The sequence below is a fragment of the Cyprinodon tularosa genome, unplaced genomic scaffold, assembly GCF_016077235.1.
Source record: "Cyprinodon tularosa strain WSP-4 unplaced genomic scaffold, ASM1607723v1 ctg226, whole genome shotgun sequence".
NCBI classification, from domain to species: domain Eukaryota; kingdom Metazoa; phylum Chordata; class Actinopteri; order Cyprinodontiformes; family Cyprinodontidae; genus Cyprinodon; species Cyprinodon tularosa.
The window spans coordinates 483585-502017 of NW_024038844.1; the positions used below are offsets into that span (position 1 = coordinate 483585).

The window sequence follows — 18433 nt, forward strand, 5'->3', positions numbered from 1 at the left end:
ACTTATCTAGAGTAGATGTTCATTGAAAGCAAATGTCTTCTAAAACCTTACATGAAGTCTTTCCTCTATCATGATTTAATCATGTCTGATGCTTTAATTATAGCCCCCACACGCACATTCTCATTGTGCTGTATGTAGTGCGGACTATGTGTGTGTTCTCATTGACTTCCATTGATTTTCAATCATTTTTAACCCTTTCAGTACACTGTCACAAGCACAGAGCAATGAAATGAACTCTCTGCATTTAACCCATCCCCTTGCTCAGGGAGCCAGAGTGGCAGTCTGTGGGAGTGGAACCCAGAACCTCAGGATTCAAAGCGAAATGCCTTAACCCCTAGGCCACCACTCCCCAAAGCAGGCATTAGCGTGAAGGGTCTTGCCTAACTTACCATTTGAGCTAGCCAGCCGCTATATTTCTATACCCTTTCTATACCATAACCCAGATGATAACCCTAAAGCTAACCATTAACAGCACATACCAAACCTTAACCTTGACCTTAACTTAATTCACACCTTAGTCTAAAACCAAACTGTTTGCGATAAAGGAAGTGAGGACCAGCAAAATGTTATTGCTTTGGTAGAAACGGTCCTCAATTTGATAGTTAAGTCGGTCCTCACTGTGGTGCTAAAATGGGAGTCCACAAACACTTATGACTCAATATTCTTACAGAGACTTTCCACTGGCTTTTTAAAATTATTAATTCATGTTTCTGGCCCAGACTCTCACCTTAACACTGCCAATTAAACATACAGACCTAACCTTAACTCTGACCTAAACTTAAAGGAGAAGTTCGGTTTTTTACACTTTAAGCCCATTTTCTGTAGTGTCCAGGATGAAATCGAATGATCGACACCAAAAGTTTGACAATTGCTCCTGTCTCTGCTTTTTGGCTCATTTAGAATCACCCCCTGGCTGCTTTAGAATGGGTAGCATAGAGCATGTCCGATAATGTCCTTAAAACAACCTTAAACGTTCTTTTTTTAAAATATGCTACTCACCGTGTCGTCAGCGCTGTTCAATGACGTTCCAAAAAAAGTTTCGTGAAGAAAAACCGTTCCTGTCTTGTTTTATTTAGCATTTTGTAAATCCCATTGAGTTCTGTAGGAATAGTCAATATTCTGCTGCCACCGGAAACGGAAATGGGGCCTGTTTACACAGTTGTAGTCTTTTCGCTTCACTCTGTGTACTCCGACGTCGAGAATCAAGAATCCACCTTTCGTATTCCATTTTCAGAGTTTTTTAAAGTGTTTAACAGAGACGTTAGCACCTCGACGTCGGAGTACACAGAGTGAAGCGAAAAGACTACAACTGTGTAAGGCCCCATTTCCGTTTCCGGTGGCAGCGGAATATTGACTATTCCTACAGAACTCAATGGGATTTACAAAATGCTAAATAAAACAAGACAGGAACGGTTTTTCTTCACGAAACTTTTTTTGGAACGTCATTGAACAGCGCTGACGACACGGTGAGTAGCATATTTTAAAAAAAGAACGTTTAAGGTTGTTTTAAGGACATTATCGGACATGCTCTATGCAAGCCATTCAAAAGCAGCCAGGGGGTGATTCTAAATGAGCCAAAAAGCAGAGACAGGAGCAATTGTCAAACTTTTGGTGTCGATCATTCGATTTCATCCTGGACACTACAGAAAATGGGCTTAAAGTGTAAAAAACCGAACTTCTCCTTTAATTCACCCTTTAGCCCTTAACCTAACCACCAACCCAGGGAGACCATTTAACTCGACCCCATATTGCTCATTAACGTCTCCTATGGTATGCCTGAAATCCTGCAACAGATAAATAGGAAAAATAAATAAATAAATAATATAAATATAAATATATATATATATATATATATATATATATATATATATATATATATATATATATATATATATATATATATATATATATATATATATATATATATATATATATATAAATTTTTTGCTACATTTTATATGTGCTGTATTATCAGCTTTGTGTTTTCCAGGAACATGTGTTTTACCGTTTTCTTAACTGGCCTAATAAATCCTGATTTATGTCTGAGTAGATCTAATGTTATTAGTGTACGATTTAATCATGTCAGACATAAGCCCTTATAAAACAATAGCTCCAGCCAGTCATTCCATTTGTTTAACTTCAAAATGTGCTGCTCATCCTGTATTTTTTGGTGTTGAATGAAAATTTGGCACAGTTTGGGTTAAAAGTTTAGTTAAAGTCAATGGCATTCATGAAATTTGGTAAGAGCCTATCAATGGACTTTTTGTCTAAGGCAGAAAGAGTACCCAGAATACGCATTTAATTGCACTATTCATTTATTGTGCCTTATTAAGCATAATTAACTTACATTCAAGAAGATTAGGGTCAGGCCATAATAGAAGTTCAATATCAGCCTGTTTATCATTTTTTCTGTTAAACATCGATTGCATTTATGTTTAAAACATCTAGTTGCTTTGAAGTTGAAGAATACTTACATTTAACTGTCTGGTATATACCAGCACCACTGGCAGTGAAACGTCAGCGTGATGCCACCCCCGCTCTTGGTACAGATTTCTAAGACTCGAATGCTCCATCTATGTCTAGCAAACTCACAAGCTGACCAGTGTTCTGTTGAACAGTTTGTATCCCTTTAAAAAATATGCTTCAGTGGAACCTTGAAAAGACCAACAAATGATGGTGATATGCATCCCATCATTTGAGTTAAGTGTATGAACTTTTGCCTGGAACTGTGGTGCAAATAAATGGACAGATTTAATGAGACCAGATATTTTCATGACAAAATAAACTATAATTTGGTTTAGTTTTGACTCTTTAGTTGAAACGCTGCAGTTTTTGTTTGTCTTTTTCTTTTATGTTTATCTGTCAGACACTTTGTCTTTTGTGCCCTGAATGCAGAAAGCCAAGTTAGGACCTGGAAAGAAGATGATCTCAGAAGGAGTCGATGGCCGACCCATTAGCTTCCCTTCTAACAGCCTGGACCAGGTCAAACTCAGTGATTTCAGCTTCCTGGCTGTGCTGGGAAAAGGCAGCTTTGGCAAGGTGAAAAATATTTACTCCAAAATAAAGAAAACTTACTGGACTTTCTGGTGACAAACAACTTGTCAGTAGAAGTGGCTATTCAACAATCCTTTCTCTACACTATCCCCTTTTTGTCCCTTTGAAGGTCATGCTAGCAGAGATGAAGGCCACACAAGAGCTTTATGCTATTAAGATCCTGAAGAAGGATGTAGTGATCCAGGATGATGATGTCGAATGTACAATGATAGAGAAGAGAGTCCTGGCTCAACAAGACAAGCCACCCTTCCTCACGCAGCTTCACTCGTGCTTCCAGACTGTGGTAGGTATTGGAAAACGCCCTTAGAAGCGCAACAGAACAATTCACTGCAGATTAGTTCAGGTCATGTGAATCAGAAGAGCCTTTTAGCAAAAAAAAATTTGTCATAGCTGGTTTTAGAGGTCGTAGGGGGTATATGTGACAGCTTTAATTAAAAGAAGCAGACAATGAAACAAACAAACCCAAATTTATTGGGCTAAAGAATCTGAGCCTTGTTTGAATGTCAACAATTACAGAAAAACAGATTTAATTAATGTTTGTATCACATAGAAACTGGGAATATTATTAAATTTTTGCTGATTAACCAACAACTTTGCTGAATGGTGAACTCCTTGACAAACCTCGAATGAGTAAAGCACATACATGTGACATTAAAAGATGTCAATTTGGGAAGGAAAATAAGTGCATAGTTAAAACCTTTGAGTTCTATGTAGCTCCAGTATTCAAGAAGATAATCCCAATGTCTAAAATGTCATATGCACTTCAGGCAATGAGGCGCATATGGATTTTTTTTGTATAGTTTCCTGATCATTTCCCCCTTTGTAGACCTTTTAGGAAATTAAGACTCCTTAAAATAAAATCTGTCAGCAGGTCAAAAATACGTATTTTGGGTTTATATTACACAGTTATGACTATATATCTCTCCATATTATTGAGAATACTAAGGAGCCACCCAAAGAAAGAAATTAGATGGTTCAAGGGTATAAAAGTTAAAAAATTGTATCATGTGAACTTCTAGATGCGAAGACAAACTAGCCCAAAAAAAGTTTTGATGTACATTGAGATGTAAATCTTATTGCTTCTACCAATGTTTTCCAATGCATAGCCTCTTACATTGAAACTCCCAAATTATCTTCATTGTAGACAAAGATAATGTTAAGGAAGCAAGCTTATGTCTTTTTTTGCTACACATTCTGTTGTATTGAAAAATAAAATATATTAGTCTTAAAATTATGAAATGAATGGAATGTTGGGAAATGAATCATGGCATAGCTTTGAGTGTAGAGTGATGCCTTGAAATGATCCCCTTTGAGAAAAAGTTGTAGTTCTTTAGCTGGAGGATGCAGTCTATTTATGTTTCTATATTCTTATGTTTTATTCATATATATACAGATCAATTCACCATCTGGTAATACAATATTAATGCCCTGTAAGACACATGTGTAGCCTAACCCTAACCCAATGCTTGCCTTTTACCAACATTATGAAAAAAGGCAATCTATGATTGAAATAATTCAAGCAAAATACAAAGATCTTGCTTTTTAAATAGTAGTTTAGGGTTAAGTCTTTTTAATTGAGAATAATCATAACCGTGATGTATCTCTTGAGGTGAAGGTTGCACATTTCCAATGAATAAACTTCTCATCTGCAGCTTCAATTCTCTCTTTTTGTAACCCATTAGTGTGAGAGAAATCCAATTTTTAAGGTTTAAAAATGAAGATGAGGTGTAAATATGTCTAAAGTCAATAATATTAAAAGCTTGAAGGGCTTAATCACCAGTGATGCCACAACAGATCGAAAGATCCAGCTTTGTTGTCAGCACGTGTGTGTTGCTGTGTGGAACAGCTCCTTTCGTTTTGTTTTATTTAGGAACCATCAAAAGCGTGGCACGCTGGGGTCAGGCTGAACTTGTCACCAGCAGTAAGACAACAGCGGTTTAAAATAAAGAGAATATTTCCTGACAGAAGGCTATGCTGGGTGTTTTCCTTTTTTCACAAAGCACTTTGTTGTGTGCTATTTAGGTCACCTCGTCATAAAAAGTAGCGTTAGGAAACATCTCACAGCTTTAAATCTTATCTGCATCTTTCCATGAAGAACTTCAGACATTTTTATTTTTTAATTTCAAATTTTTTTTTTATCCTGTCCCTAAATCTAATTATTATTTTACCAAAGGACCGCCTGTATTTTGTCATGGAGTATGTGAATGGTGGAGACCTTATGTACCACATCCAACAAGTGGGCAAGTTCAAGGAACCTCAAGCAGTGTAAGACATATCTGTTTTTCAGGAGCTGTTCATAAGATTATAGAATCTTTAAAACATTACATTCTGCTGATGAATGCTGTTGAAAAGTTATAAATGTACATTTCTTCTTTCAGATTCTATGCAGCAGAAATTGCCGTTGGTCTCTTCTTCTTGCACCTTAAAGGAATCATTTACAGGTGTGTGATTTCACTTAGATCCATTGTTAAACAGTTTTTAAAAATAATTAATGAACCTCTTTGGCCTTAACAGTGAAACCAATGGGAACAAAACTATCCTGGTTATGTTTAAAACACTTTCTGAAGACAAAATGAAAAAAATTTTTTTTAATCACCAATAAGAGGCCAGGAGGATTTAAGGCCAATCAATGCGATCAGACAACTATTGAACCTAGTCTCTAGTGTAACTCAAAAAAAGAAGCAACAAAAGAAGAAAGCTGTACATGAACAAAGTTATGTAGAGTAGCATCAATAAAAAAGAATAACCCCTAACCATCACATCATTGTATATTTGTCTTGTGTTTGCTGTAAAAAGCTTGTAAAGCTCCTAGATTTTCAGTAAATGGTGCTCCATAACCAGCCCTCTGTGTCTAATATGTATTGCAAGTGCATTTTCATATTAAGCTGTTACATTTTGGAAGGAATCTTTTTTGTTCTCTGCTCTTAGATTGCATTTTTAAAATAAATGCTTTTACTCCATCTGTGCAACTTACCAAAGTACCACTAAGATGTCATAAAATAACAAATAACGCAAAATAAATTTAATTCAATTCAGTTTATCTACAGTATGTAGCACCAATTCACAACATCTGTCATTTCAAGTCAGATTGGTTAAAAGTTTTCTATCTAAGGAAAACCATCTGATTGCATCGATTCATTGACTAGGCAGCAATACCTCACAACAAGCATGCTTGTAGCGACAGTGGAGAGAAAAAACTCCCTTTTAACAGGAAGAAACCTCCAGCAGAACCAGGCTCAGTGTGAGCGGCCATCTGCCGAGGCCGACTGGGGTTCAAGGAGACAGAAGCAGAGATACAGAAAGAAGTAGTCCTGTCATGCTATGCCATGCAGACCCTCCGTCTGCACAGATGAAGATTCTCTCATCTTAATGCTGCTTGCCAGCTAATGATTCTTTAGCAGGGTGGAATTGAATGCATGTTAATACTTCATACATTGATTTTGACAGAACTTGATGATTTACGTAATGCACTTCAGAATCAGGTAAAGCGTTTTTTAAATGTGAAGTGTTTAGAAAGATTAGAAAAATTGTGACAGCAGGTTAACACTGACCCTTAAGTCCTATCAGTATATTCATTTATTACTTTTAGATCTTTTTTTTTATTAAATATTGCCATTAAAAATTATTATCTAATTTTATTGGTGAATATTAAGCCAAATTCTTCAAACTATAAAAAATATATGTTTTTTAAATTCAAAATAAGCCAACTAATCTTTTCTTCCTTTTTTCAAATTATATAGGAACATTTTTCTTTTTTTGTTCATTTAAATATGATGTACTCACTAAAGAATGCACTTCATAACCACATTATCTGATCCACTGATGATCCTATCAAAACTTAGGGATCTGAAATTGGACAACGTCATGCTGGACTCAGAGGGACACATCAAGATAGCGGACTTTGGCATGTGCAAAGAGAACATGGCAGACGGCGTCACCACGCGAACCTTCTGCGGCACTCCGGACTACATAGCTCCAGAGGTGAGTGAGGCAGCACTGCTAGATGTGTAGATCTGTGTGTGTTGGGGGAGTGTGCACATCTGCATGTTTTGATGGATTAGGTCATTTCTGTCACTCTGTTTGTGTCTTGTCAGCGTTGTGCTCCAGATTAAGGTCACTGCCTTTGGACAGGGAGACACATGCAGACACATATTCACACAAGTATTCTTAAGTGACGCAAGTGTTTCAGTCAAAAAGATGAGACGAATCCCAAACCCAAACTTGACTCGAGCATTCAAGGCAGAGTTTCTGCATTTTAGCTGGTTGTCTTGTATACAAGCATTAGGCCCTAATTTGAAAGTGGTTTACTTCTTTAAGATTTATGAAATGTTAACTTATTTTGAGGTAAATTAATTTGCCCTACAGTCTGACTTTATGCAAAAAAAAAAAATCATTTTTGCTGACATTTAAAGTCTGCTGACTTTAAATGTCAGCAGATTGTCACATTGAGGGTTTCTTTTGGTTAAAACCCCTTACATGAATAAAAAACTGATCATTGGTGACAAAATGAAACAGACTTACTAATATATATGTTTTGAAGTTGGATGATTTATTTGAATACAATACATTAAAATAATGCACAACAAAATTAGTAGCATTAAAACAATATGCATATTATATGTTTATCATTAATGTTTACATTTACTAAGGCTGTATAAAAGGTTTGCATTAGATTTTTTGAAGCTTAGTAACATTTCTAACACATTTATTTTTAGTTGGGATTATTGATTCTCTCTCAAACTTTTTCTTTCATAGTGGGAGGCTAATTTCAGCTATGAGTGCTTGTCCCCAGACTGATGCTAATGCATCAGCTGGGATAACACAGCAGGCCGTCAGAGCAATGAAGCTTTCCAGGGCTTCAAAAAACTAGAGTGCTCATTTATCATCCCAAAAGGCTAGGATGGGGTCATATTGATGGTACTTTGAAAGCACCACAAAGTTCTACATCACAAATATATATCGGCATGCATGCAGAGAATAAAGAGCAAACCTTTTACTGGCTATGGAATAGTCTGCTTTGGTAACTGTAAACTTGTTAATCTATAAAGTTTTTTCCTGTCCCAAACTCTTAAGTCTTACAACTAAACAGAGCATCTTCAACCAGTACCTACACACCTCCAAATGGATATAATAGCATATCTTTAGATTTTCATTCTGAATGATTCATATTTGCATGGACCGCAGTGCTTGGGCAATTCATCCTTTTCCTGAAGGATTTCTTTCATTTTTTGCATCAAACATTTCATTATCTTCGTCTTCGTCGTCTCCCGCTTTATCCGGAACCGGGTCGCGGGGTCATTTCATTATAAGCCATTCAAAACTTGCTATTTTATCTGCAAAAGGAAATTTCAATTTTCAATTCAGTTCATTTATATAGCACCAAATTCACAACACATGTCATCTCAAGGCACTTTACAGTTCAACCAGATCATACAGTCAAATTGATACAAAGTTTTCTTGCCCCTGTAGAATGATCAAGCTCCAAGTAATCTTCCGCAAACAGTCTATTTTAACAGCATTCCAATGAAAAAACACTAATATCTATTCCTCTGTTTAGCAACCTAACCGAACAGCTCTGTTTATTGAGGCCTCCTGGTCTCTTTCCTTTAAGCTCTATATATCATGAAGCTTGACAATACGTCTGTAGTAGGATCAGGTTACCATTAATAAATGCACTCTTTAATAATCAATTAATTTCATTATAAATCTACTCTTTAGGAGAATTTGTGTTATTCTTTAGCTATACAGTACTTAAATTGGATTACTGTTGGATTAAGAATCTCTTTGAGTACAATCTGTCTGACATCATGAGGTAGACTTAAGCCGGGGCATACGCAATTTATTTTCAACCATTGCACTCATCTACAGCTCACACTGTACGAGGAAACTGCAGGATTTAAAGGTTCACAGCTCACGATGTATTTGCTCACACTGTACTTCTAAAATCCACGTTAGACTCAGCTTCACAGTGAGATGGCTCTACTGTGACTCGTCTATCCAGAAGCAAAACGAGTAGAGAAGGAAAAATACGGAACTGTTGATGCCTGCTGTTAAAAAATGGAGCTCACTAGGGAGAAACGCGCTGTCTTGGCAATTTGTGAAATCTTGTGTGCTGAAAGCCCTAAAAAGAAAGGCGATGACGTATTTGGACAAAGACAAGACTGAGCAAACGTGGCTACTATGGTCTGTCAATTTTAAAGGAAGAACTAAATTTAATTCGCAATCCCGCAATGCTTCTGTGTTTTCGTCTGAGATGAAGAAGAAGAAATATTCTTGTATGTGCATGTGCAGTGAGCGATTTGCCCACGATCACCTTACGATGGCCGACTAAATTTTAAAAATGTTTGATTTTCTCCCGACTTTATGATTCCTGATGGGAAAGCAACGCATCATCCAATCTAAAGATAGTCAATATCAGATAAAGATAACATTTTTGATATTTATATTTATGTGGAACATAAAGTCCCTAAAAGTCCAGGAAACCAAAATTAGAGCCATTATCCATGAGACAACCTGTAGCAGTTGTGAATGTACCAGATGGTGGCTGACCTGCCTAAAATACTACAAGTGTTAATTAGCATCTTATCAAAGAGCTCTTAAACGTACACAGAGTGATATTTAAAGCACTGCAGGCCTCACTCACCTCGGATAAAATCTAATAAAGTCTTCAATCATCAGTAGACAGTGAGAATGGCATAGGGTGGAAGTGTGATAGTCTGGGGCAGCTTTTCTTCTTTATGACCTAAAAGAAATAACCTCATTGATGCTCTTTTCCCCAAAATCCAGTTTTTAGACCTTATTTTACAGTAGGCTTTTAGCTAAGGCACATTTAAAGTTTATGCTACCGAGGATGGTACAAGCTATTATTATTTTTTAGGGGGAAATACAGCTTTTGCATATGGCCAGTTTGGTTTACCTTCTGTATTTAAACAGGTTATATTTGTCGGATCTTAAAATCTGTTAAATACAAAACATGCAAAGGTCAGAGAAAAAAACAAATCTGAAACAGTGCAAATATTTTTTTATCTTGATAAATGACTCTTTTTTTTCATGGAAGCTATAAAGGCAAATATTTACTTATAAAATCAGAGCGTTGGTATAAGGGACAAGCAATGGACAAAATAAGCTGTATGTTTTTTTACAGCTTGCATTGCCCTGTTTTTATTAGATGTGACAGCAAAGTCCCTTTGTGTGTTTCAGGATTTATACATTTTTGTATTTGCTACAAGAGATATTTTCCACTTTTCTGCTTCTCACACGCACCTGTTCACAAGACCCCAGCTGCGTTGTATGGAAGTACATTTTTATGTAGCCGTGGCTCTCTGGATGTCAGTATATGAGTTACAAAAGGCAGTAGTGTTCCTGCACCCCCCAAACACACATGTTCAGGGAAAGGACTATATAGCCAGACATGTGAACTTACACCTCAGTGACTCTGACACACAGAGATGGGAAAGGAAGAAGCAAATAGAGAAAGAAGACAAGGTGCTGAGAAAAAGAGCTAAAGCTGACAGATGTAATCAGACGACAACAGGAAGAATCAAAGGGAGGTTTGAAATGAGCAATAGTGGCCTCCTGATGGCTCGATGTGACCTTTTTTCTGAAGAGTTTAAGGATATTTATCTGACTAATGTGAATCATTTTCCTCTGCTCTGGTTGTTTCTCATCGAGGTGTGGGTTGAATGAGTATCCAGTTTCTTGCTCACTAAAATGTGGGCTGAAACAACAGTTTTGGTGCCAGAATGAGGTGGCACAGATCTAGTCATGGTAATAATGCCACCTTTCTGCATTTTTGAACATATTTTGTCCATATAAAAGGAGTAGAAAGAGTTTGTTTCGCCCCAACTATACACAATGTTGTTCACTTTAAAGTCATCCTTTGTCAGATTATTGCACTATGAAGTAGGTCAATGGTAGCATGATATGGAAAACAGCAAATATATATATATATATATATATATATATATATATATATATATATATATATATATATATATATATATATATATATATTTTTAAACTTTTACATAGGCTTTAGATACTAGGTCATTTCAGGCAGCCATGTGGAAAATTACTGTCACTGCCTAATGTGGTGCCATACCTGAAATCTCTTTATCAATAGAATTTAACTCTTTCAGTGTGTTCCAGTAGAATATATATATTTTGTTTCATTATTTATGTCAATGCAAAGTATGCTCTTTGGCTGCTATATCACCTGGCAGTATTACACCTAAGTGGAATGAAGACAACTTTTTGGTATTTAAAACAACCGTCAGAATGAAGAACAGAAGGACTCAGGTGACTGAACATGATTGTTGATGCCAGTGGGGTCGGTCTGAGCACCGCTGTCCAGGGGCCTCGCATATTAGTTCCTGAAGGTTACATACTTAAAGTTGGTGATGCAGAAAATCTAAAAATTGTTGCCCATGAAAAAAGTCAGATGCTTAAAACCATCTGTAAATGTTTCACACAGGAATGTTCATCCATCCATATTTCATACCCATCTGATCCTTACATTGTCATCAGAGGGTTCTCTTTCTATTTCATCCCTACTGACCGCCAGAGGCGGTGCTTCAAGCACTGAATGATCATTCATGCGCATGCGCAGGTCGAGTATTAATGACAACAAAGTCAGCTGTGACCTGCCGGGGACCCACGTGACTCTATATAGTCACGTGGCACCCGGCAATCAATCCCTTTTGTTCTTCTCGCGCGCAGGTGTGTTGAGTACAGGAGTGTGGTCGTGTGAAGCTGCTTGCTTCTGTGTATACCACTAGTTTCCTGGCTGCTTGTTGCTGGTAGCCCCGTGACCGGGTTTGGTCGGAGCTGCGGGTAAGTCTCGCCCTCCAGGGGCTGCACAAGCTGCTTTCACCTTACCAGATCTGCGGTGACTGGTAAGTTTTCGTTCTTTTCTCAGCAGTGGTTTACTGTTCGCTTTGATTTGCCACGTTAATTTTGTGGCTCTTTTGACTCACGGTAGCGTTTCTGCTCGCGCTGAGTTGTTTTCAGTTTGTTTGCCTAAGCCCACCAGTAGCGTTTCTGCTCGCGTTGGGTTCTTCTATAGTTTGTTTATCTACACTCACCAGTGGCGTTTCTGCTCGCGCTGAGTTGTTTTCAGTTTGTTTGCCTAAGCCCACCAGTAGCGTTTCTGCTCGCGTTGGGTTCTTCTATAGTTTGTTTATCTACACTCACCAGTGGCGTTTCTGCTCGCGCTGAGTTGTTTTCAGTTTGTTTAAGCCCACCAGTAGCGTTTCTGCTCGCGTTGGGTTCTTCTATAGTTTGTTTATCTACACTCACCAGTGGCGTTTCTGCTCGCGCTGAGTTGTTTTCAGTTTATTTGCCTGAGCCCACCAGTAGCGTTTCCGCTCGCGTTGGGTTCTTCTTTGGTTTGTTTGCCTAAACTCACCAGTGGCGTCTCTGCTCGTGCTGAGTTCATCCTTAGTCAATAATCGAGTCGCCAGTAGCGTTTCCTGCTCGTGTTGACTTGTCCTTGGTAGCGGGCTGATCACGCCTTTCAGCAGTATGATGCTGGATAGTTTATGTTGCTCGACCTGTCTGGCTCCACTTCAGCCCGATGACGGGCATGACTTGTGTCCCTCCTGCCTCGGTGTGGAACATCTCCGGGAGGCGCTGTCAGATGACGCTTGCCCCAACTGTCGCGTCATGCCCCGGTCGGTCAGACTGGATCGGTTGGCTGCACTGGAGCAGCCTACCGACTGGGCGGGCGCTTCGCCGCGTGCTCGTTTGCCGATGGAGAAAGCGGTGTGCAAACGTTCTACTGGGGCTGCACCTTCGGTACCGACAAAGCGTGCTAGACGGACCGATGCAGGGAGGTTGTCCACGAAAGTGGATCATCTCACTGCTGAGCTGGCCCAAATGAAAGCCCTCCTCCAGTCCTTTCAGACTGCTGGTGATCGTGGCACGGCTCTCCCTACCGAGCAGGATGAAACGTCAGTCAATGACGACGATGCTGTTTCCGTGGGGGCCTCTGGCACCCATTTCTGTGAGGACCTTCCGGAGCTGGGCTCTGGGGCCTCTGGGTCGGACTCCATTGCCTCTCAGGAGGATACGGGGGAGTCTGTGACATCCGCTATTCGAACGGCTCTTGCCCGTTTACAAATTAGTGTTCCTCAGGCCCAGCCTGCGGCCTCCAGCGCCTTCTTTAGGCGCAGTAGGTCAGAGACTGCCTTTGTGGTTCCTCCCTCGGCGGAGTATGTGCGGGAACTGCATGCTTGCTGGTCAGACACCAAGGCGTTTTCGCGTCTGACGACGGATGGCAGGGTCCTGGCAGCTATGCAGGAGGCACCCAAGGTTGGCTTGGGGCAGATGCCAGCGGTGGAACCGGGCATTGCCTCTCTTATAATCCCGCCTGATGAGGCCTTGCGGCCAAATGCCCGTTGTCCGCGTCCTCAGTGCCGTATTACCGACGACCTTCTCTGCAAGGCCTATGACTCTGGGGCCCGCATGGGCTGGATTGGGAACTCTCTCTCCCATCTTATGCTGGCCCTGTCTTCCTCCTTGGAATCTGTTCCGCTGGATCATGCCACGCAAGGCCTGGTTGATGCATCTCTGCAGGCCTTTGCTCTTATGACGAGGGAACTTGGACGCACACTCTCCACACTGGTTCATGCTCGCCGCCAGGTCTGGTTGGCGCAGTCACCACTAACTGAGCCTTGTAGGAGGACCCTCCGGGCCCTGCCTGTGGTCCCGGGGGAGCTTTTTGGTTCTGCGGCACTGGATGCCTTGGACCGTACGGCTCAGGCCTCTAGAACGAGGCAACAGCTGGCAGGGCTTCACAGACGTGATCGCCAGCCAGTAAGCACCTGGGCAGCTGCGGGTCCTTCACGGAGGTCCTTAGTGCCTTCTCCTTCTCCCACTGAGCCCCAGGGTCTGTTACCAGGTCAGAGATTGGTCCAGAGACCTGCTCTAGATCGGAGGAACAGAGCTCGAGACCAGGCTGGAACAAGGTCCTTTCATCCCTTTCGGGCCGCGCAGTCTGGCCGGCGCCCTCCCGGGCCTTCGAAGGGCCGGGGGACCCGCAGATGATGCCTTAGGGCCGGCGGTCGGTTATTTTTCCCCGGAACAGCTCAGCTTCTGGGCTGCCCACACCCCGGACTTGTGGGTGTTGTCCACCCTGTCCCGGGGGTACCGTCTTCAATTCCGCCGCCGGCCACCTATCCCTGGCCGGGTCAGGATGACTGTGATCCACGACCCAGTGAAGGCACAGGCACTGAACCAAGAAATCTGCACCTTGCTGGCCAAGGGTGCTATAGTGCCTGTGGACCCCCTGCTGGATCCAGGGGGCTTTTATTCCACGTATTTTCTGGTTCCGAAGAAGACCGGGGGCCTGCGTCCAGTCTTGGACCTCAGGGGCCTGAATGTGTACTTGAAGGCCATGCCCTTTCATATGCTGACCACCAGGGAAGTGTTGCAGGCGATTTCCCCGGGCGATTGGTTCACTTCCATAGATCTCAGGGATGCTTATTTTCACGTTCCGATCGCTCCGCCCCATTGGCGGTTTCTTCGTTTTGCTTTTCAAGGGAGACATTTCCAGTTCAGGGTCCTCCCGTTCGGACTTTCACTGTCCCCCAGGGTGTTCACCCGATGTGTTGCAGCGGCTCTCTCTCCTCTGCAGGCACAGGGATTGAGGATCCTCCCATATCTGGACGACTGGCTCATTTGTGCTGCGACGTGGGACCAGGCGGTTCGAGATACTCGGTTAGTGCTCCATCATGTGGGATGCTTGGGCTTGCAGGTGAACATGGAGAAAAGCAGTCTGACTCCCTCACAGGAGACTGTCTTCCTGGGCATTGCCATGGATTCCATCTCAATGACTGCTTGCCCGTCACCCCAGCGGGTGGACGGTATATTGAGCGTGCTCCCGGAATTCAGGCGCGGCATGGCGCTGCCTCTTGTGCGGTATCTTCGACTCTTGGGCATGCTTACAGCTGCGTCCGCCGTAGTGCCCTTAGGGCTGCTGTCATTGCGGCCCCTCCAGATGTGGTTGAACAGCTTGAATCTGGATCCCACACGGAACACTCATCGTCTCCGAAGACTTCGGGTGGGGCCTCAGTGTCTTCAGTCTCTGTCCCAATGGAGGGTGAGGTTGTTTATGACCACAGGGGTCCCGCTCGGTTCCCTCCCGTGTCGTCGGGAAGTTGTGTTTACAGATGCATCCTCCACGGGCTGGGGTGCAACCTGGCGGGGTCAAATGGCACAGGGGACATGGTCCCAGCGGCAGGGCAGGGAACACATCAATGTCCTGGAGTTACAGGCTGTACTTCTGGCTCTTCAGAGCTTTCTTCCGGGCTTGCGGGGGAAGCACGTGCTGGTGAGGTCAGACAACACCACAGTGGTCTTTCACATCAACCACCAGGGGGGAACGAGGTCAAGGAAACTGTTGTGCTTGACTCGACGGCTTCTGACCTGGGCAGCTCCACGCATAGCCAGCCTCAGAGCAGCCTACATCCCAGGGCCGGAGAACGTGCCAGCAGATTTTCTATCCCGTCAGAAGCCGCTTCCAGGGGAGTGGAAGCTTCACCAAGAGGTGGTGGAGTGCATCTGGAAGGTCTTTGGCAGGGCGGACGTGGACCTCTTTGCCTCAAGGGACGCATTTCATTGTCCCCTTTGGTTCTCGTTGGACAACAGCAGCCCTCTGGGCCACGATGCTCTGGCACACGACTGGCCCCGGACCCTCCTTTATACCTTTCCGCCATTCAGCCTACTTTTTCAGACTCTCCTCAGGGTACATCAGGGGGGGCACAGGGTCCTGCTGGTGGCCCCCTACTGGCCAGCGAGGACTTGGTTTCCTCTACTGTGCGAGCTCAGCTCCGGCTCGCCAATGCGTCTCCCCTCCAGGAGAGATCTTCTTTCCCAGATGGGGGGTCAGATCTTGCACCCCGAACCGGACCGGCTCCAGCTCTGGATTTGGCCCCTGCAAGGCCGGGGTCCACCTTCTCGAGATACACTGGGTCCATAGGGCATACAATGGCTAATGCATGGGCGCCGTCCACGCGAGCTGTCTATGCTAACAAGTGGACGGTCTTTGCCACCTGGTGCCGTGATAGAGGGCAGGACCCGGTTCAGTGTTCAGTTTCTGACATACTGACCTTCCTGCAGGCATTGCTGGACCAAGGACGGTCTCCATCTACCTTAAAGGTGTATGTGGCTGCCATTTCCTGTTGGCATGTTGGGCTGAATGGTTGTTCTGTGGGCCGAGACAAGGATGTTGTACTGTTTTTAAGAGGTGCTCGGCGTTTGCACCCACCCAACCGCCCTGTGGCACCGGCGTGGGACCTTTCTCTTGTGCTTGAGGCTCTTCGGTCCCTCCCATTTGAGCCCCTGGCGTCGGCGGACCTCAAATGGCTCTCACTGAAGACTGCGTTCCTTTTAGCTATGGTTTCCGCAAAACGTGTAGGGGAGTTACAGGCTCTGTGGATAGCCGAACCCTGCTGCCGGTGGAATCCTGATGGCTCAGGCGTTACACTGTGGGCTGACGTAGCGTTTATTCCTAAGGTATCACTGCCAGCAGGCAGCACCCAGCCTCTCCATCTTGCCCGGTTTGACTCCGGAAGTCCCTCTGAACCACTGTGTCCTGTTCGTGCCCTTGAGACATACATCAATGCCACGGCATCCTTCCGAAAGACAAATAGCCTTTTTGTTTGCTACGCTGGCTCACGGAAGGGTCAGGCACTTTCTAAGCAGCGACTTGCACACTGGGTTGTGGATTTGATCTCCAAGGCTTATGCCTTGCAGGACCGGCCACTGCCGGCGGGAGTGAAATGCCACTCTACAAGGGGCATGTCGACATCGTTTGCTGCTATGACTGGGGTGCCATTGGATGTTATATGCCGTGCGGCCTCCTGGAAATCACCTAGTACCTTTACTCGGTTCTACAGGGTGAATGTGGCTGCGCCCCATCCGCTTCAGGGAATCCTCGAGCAGCATGCCTCTACATCACATTAGGTGGGTGGTGTAGTCGTTGTTCCTTGAATGTTGCTGATTCCTCGTGACCTTGTTGATATGAGTCATCCAGTGCTTGAAGCACCGCCTCTGGCGGTCAGTAGGGATGAAATAGAACGAAAGTTACTACCGTAACTACGGTTCTATGAATCCCGGATGACCGCCAGAGTGCTTGGTCCCTCGGAATCTCTGCTTTCACGAGAAGATTGAGGGATTGATTGCCGGGTGCCACGTGACTATATAGAGTCACGTGGGTCCCCGGCAGGTCACAGCTTACTTTGTTGTCATTAATACTCGACCTGCGCATGCGCATGAATGATCATTCAGTGCTTGAAGAACCGCCTCTGGCGGTCATCCGGGATTCATAGAACCGTAGTTACGGTAGTAACTTTCGTTTTCCTTCCATCATTTCAAAGCTTGCTTTTCATCACAGATACAAGCAGAGCAGACAACTATTCCCACATCTTGGTAAAACAGAGTTGTTGTTGTTGTTTTACAATATACTTGGAAACCCTGTCATAAATTAAAACCTTAAAATTTCTAGGGGCAGAAAGATTGGCTTAAAGTACACCCAACAAGAAAAATATACATATAATGGACCGACCCTTAACAATCATAGACAGGTTTCAGGTATTACAGGAGACAATCCTCCCCTTTAACGACAAACGCCTCCCTTTAACGACCTACCTTCAGAATCATAGACAGGTTTCAGATATTATAGGCTAACAATGGAACCAAACAACCCACTCGTCTGTTTCAATTTGCATGTTTCCAAGCAATACAAGGCCTTGTCTATATAAAGACTCAAACTCGCTGCGGATCCAGACATTTGAATTGAGAAAGCTTCCTGGAGAGGTAGCGAAACATCTTCCAATCTTGAAAACCAAGTCCAGCGGATTGTTTTTTAAACTTTTACGGAGTGACTATGACCTGCATGACTGAGATTCTTCATCAGCATATAATGGAAAGTTATATTCATGTTTTCATAAACCCTAGGACTGCTCATTAATATCAGCAGTGAAGGACACCAATAACTTTGAAGTTCTGAGAAATGCTTTCAGAAGGAAACCACTCAACTGTGGCCTGATGAACACCAATTTGCTTTATGATGCACAGAGTCCTCAAAGGAATCCAACAGCAAAACTGAGTCAAATATTTATCTAGCACCCTCTACGAGAGTTTGTGTTTTTGTGTTGATGCACAAATGTGTCTGTTTATTTTTTGGCTTCTGAACAAGGCACTTCTGTTGGCCTATGCTCCTATAAGCAAGGAATAAATAAGCATAGGTTGATCCTGGCGTGCATTCCTGTGTGTTTGTAGTGAGGAGAGTGGCCTTGAATAGCTAGCAGTGTGATCCAGAACTGTCATGTAGTATTAGGCTCAATGGATGAGAGATGTCTGCAGCAAGCTTGCACAC

General features: G+C 42.9%; 1 protein-coding gene across 1 annotated transcript in view; it reads left to right on the forward strand.

Annotated features, from left to right (window-relative positions):
• prkcaa (protein kinase C, alpha, a) overlaps positions 1-18433 on the forward strand; it is a 189167-nt gene that overhangs the window by 142651 nt on the left and 28083 nt on the right. The window contains exons 9-13 of the mRNA XM_038286484.1: positions 2896-3039; positions 3164-3337; positions 5228-5319; positions 5433-5495; positions 6897-7035. Coding sequence (XP_038142412.1) covers positions 2896-3039; positions 3164-3337; positions 5228-5319; positions 5433-5495; positions 6897-7035 — 612 coding nt within the window. The remainder of the gene's footprint in view (positions 1-2895; positions 3040-3163; positions 3338-5227; positions 5320-5432; positions 5496-6896; positions 7036-18433) is intronic.